General features: G+C 43.6%; 1 protein-coding gene across 1 annotated transcript; it reads left to right on the top strand.

The window, feature by feature from the left end:
• Positions 1 to 199: 199 nt before the first annotated feature.
• Positions 200 to 1,525, top strand: JH06_5461 (ubiquitin-like modifier-activating enzyme 1; the record flags this gene model as incomplete). The annotated part of the gene is given in 5 exon segments (XM_014669260.1): positions 200 to 214; positions 232 to 663; positions 694 to 886; positions 917 to 1,470; positions 1,499 to 1,525. The coding sequence occupies 5 exon segments, from the start codon at positions 200 to 202 to the stop codon at positions 1,523 to 1,525; spliced, it is 1,221 nt and encodes a 406-aa protein (XP_014524746.1).
• Between the last annotated feature and the right edge of the window lie 126 nt (positions 1,526 to 1,651).

Here is a 1,651-nt window from a genome sequence, read left to right on the forward strand (position 1 = left end):
TAGGTTGTAGTAGCAACCAATCTGATGAACAAGGAACAGGAGACTTTGAATGAGATTTGTCACAGAAATCACATTTGTTTCATCGGTGCAAATACCTATGGTCTTGCATCTCGAATCTTCTGTGATTTTGGTGATGAATTCATTGTCACTGACATTGACGATAGTGAACCAGGTCAAGCGCTTGTGGGTGATATTAGCAATGTCGTATCAATCAGTCGAGATTATCTATAGGACAAGGAGGGTTTGGTAACTGTAGCTGACGATCGTCATCCCTTCCAGGAAGGAGATATGGTGACGTTCTCTGATGTTCGAGGTATGACTGAACTAAATGGTTGTGAACCTCGTCGTGTTCATGTGTTGGGGAATCAGCAGTTCACTATTGGAGATACTTCCTCGTTTTCTCCTTATGAGTCCTTCGGATGGTGTATTCAAGTGAAACAACCTCGTTCAATGCACTTTTTGCCACTGCAGGAAGCGAATAAGTGTCCTGGAGAGTTCCTTGTGACAGACTTTGGTAAGTTCGATCATGCTGTGAGCTTGCATGCTGCTGTATTGGCATTGGATCAGTTTATGGAGACAATGGGTCGACCTCCATGTCCCTGGAGTGATGGAGATGCATCTCAGCTGGTGTCTCTGAGTGAGCAAATCAGTGAACAGTATCAAGTGAGTGAAATGGATTCTATTGAGGTGTAGTTGGGTGATGTGAATAAGGAAGTGGTACGTTCATTTGCTATGACTTGTTGTGGTGATTTGTGCCCTATTGCCGCATGTTTTGGAGGTATTGTGGCTCAAGAAGTGTTGAAGGCTTGTAGTGGCAAGTTCACTCCCATTCATCAGTTTATGTATTATGATGCATTCGAAGCCTTACCTGACCGCTCAGAACATGGTTGAGATGTCTGAAAGGAGTGAATTGTAGAAGATTGTAAGGAGGTGGGATCTCGTTACGATGGTCAGACTGTTGTATTTGGCACAGCTCTTCAGGAGAAACTAGCTAACAGTCAAGTGTTCTTGGTAGGAGCTGGAGCTATTGGATGTGAGATGATCAAGAATCTGGCTCTGATGGGTGTGGCAACAGGTCCTGAAGGATGTCTCCATGTAACAGATATGGATCGAATCGAACGAAGCAATCTGAGTCGACAGTTCCTATTCCGTAACAGTGATATTGGTCACAGCAAATCCTTGACTGCTGTTCATGCTATTCAGAAGATGAATCCGGCAGTTCACTGTCAACAATATGAAGTGAAGGTGGGTCCAGAAACAGAAGACATTTTCACTGATACATTCATGGAGTCTCTGACAGCTGTATGCAACGCACTAGACAATGTGGAGGCTCGTAAGTACATGGATGCCCGTTGTGTGCGTTTTGGGAAGCCTTTATTGGAATCAGGTACTCTAGGCACAAGAGGCAATACACAGATTGTGGTTCCTTTCCTGACTGAGAGTTATGGAGCTCAGAATGATCCTCAAGGTGTGAATATGATGAGAGAATGATAGATAGAAGCTGGAATTCCAATGTGTACTTTGAAGAATTATCCTTATAAGATTGAACACACCATCCAATGGTCACGCGATCTCTTTGAAGGACTCTTCACTCAAGCCATTCAGACATTGGCTTCCTATCGTGATACTCCTGACTATTTGAACTCTTTTA

The sequence above is a fragment of the Blastocystis sp. subtype 4 genome (assembly GCF_000743755.1).
Source record: "Blastocystis sp. subtype 4 strain WR1 chromosome Unknown seqid_0779, whole genome shotgun sequence".
NCBI classification, from domain to species: domain Eukaryota; class Bigyra; order Opalinata; family Blastocystidae; genus Blastocystis; species Blastocystis sp. subtype 4.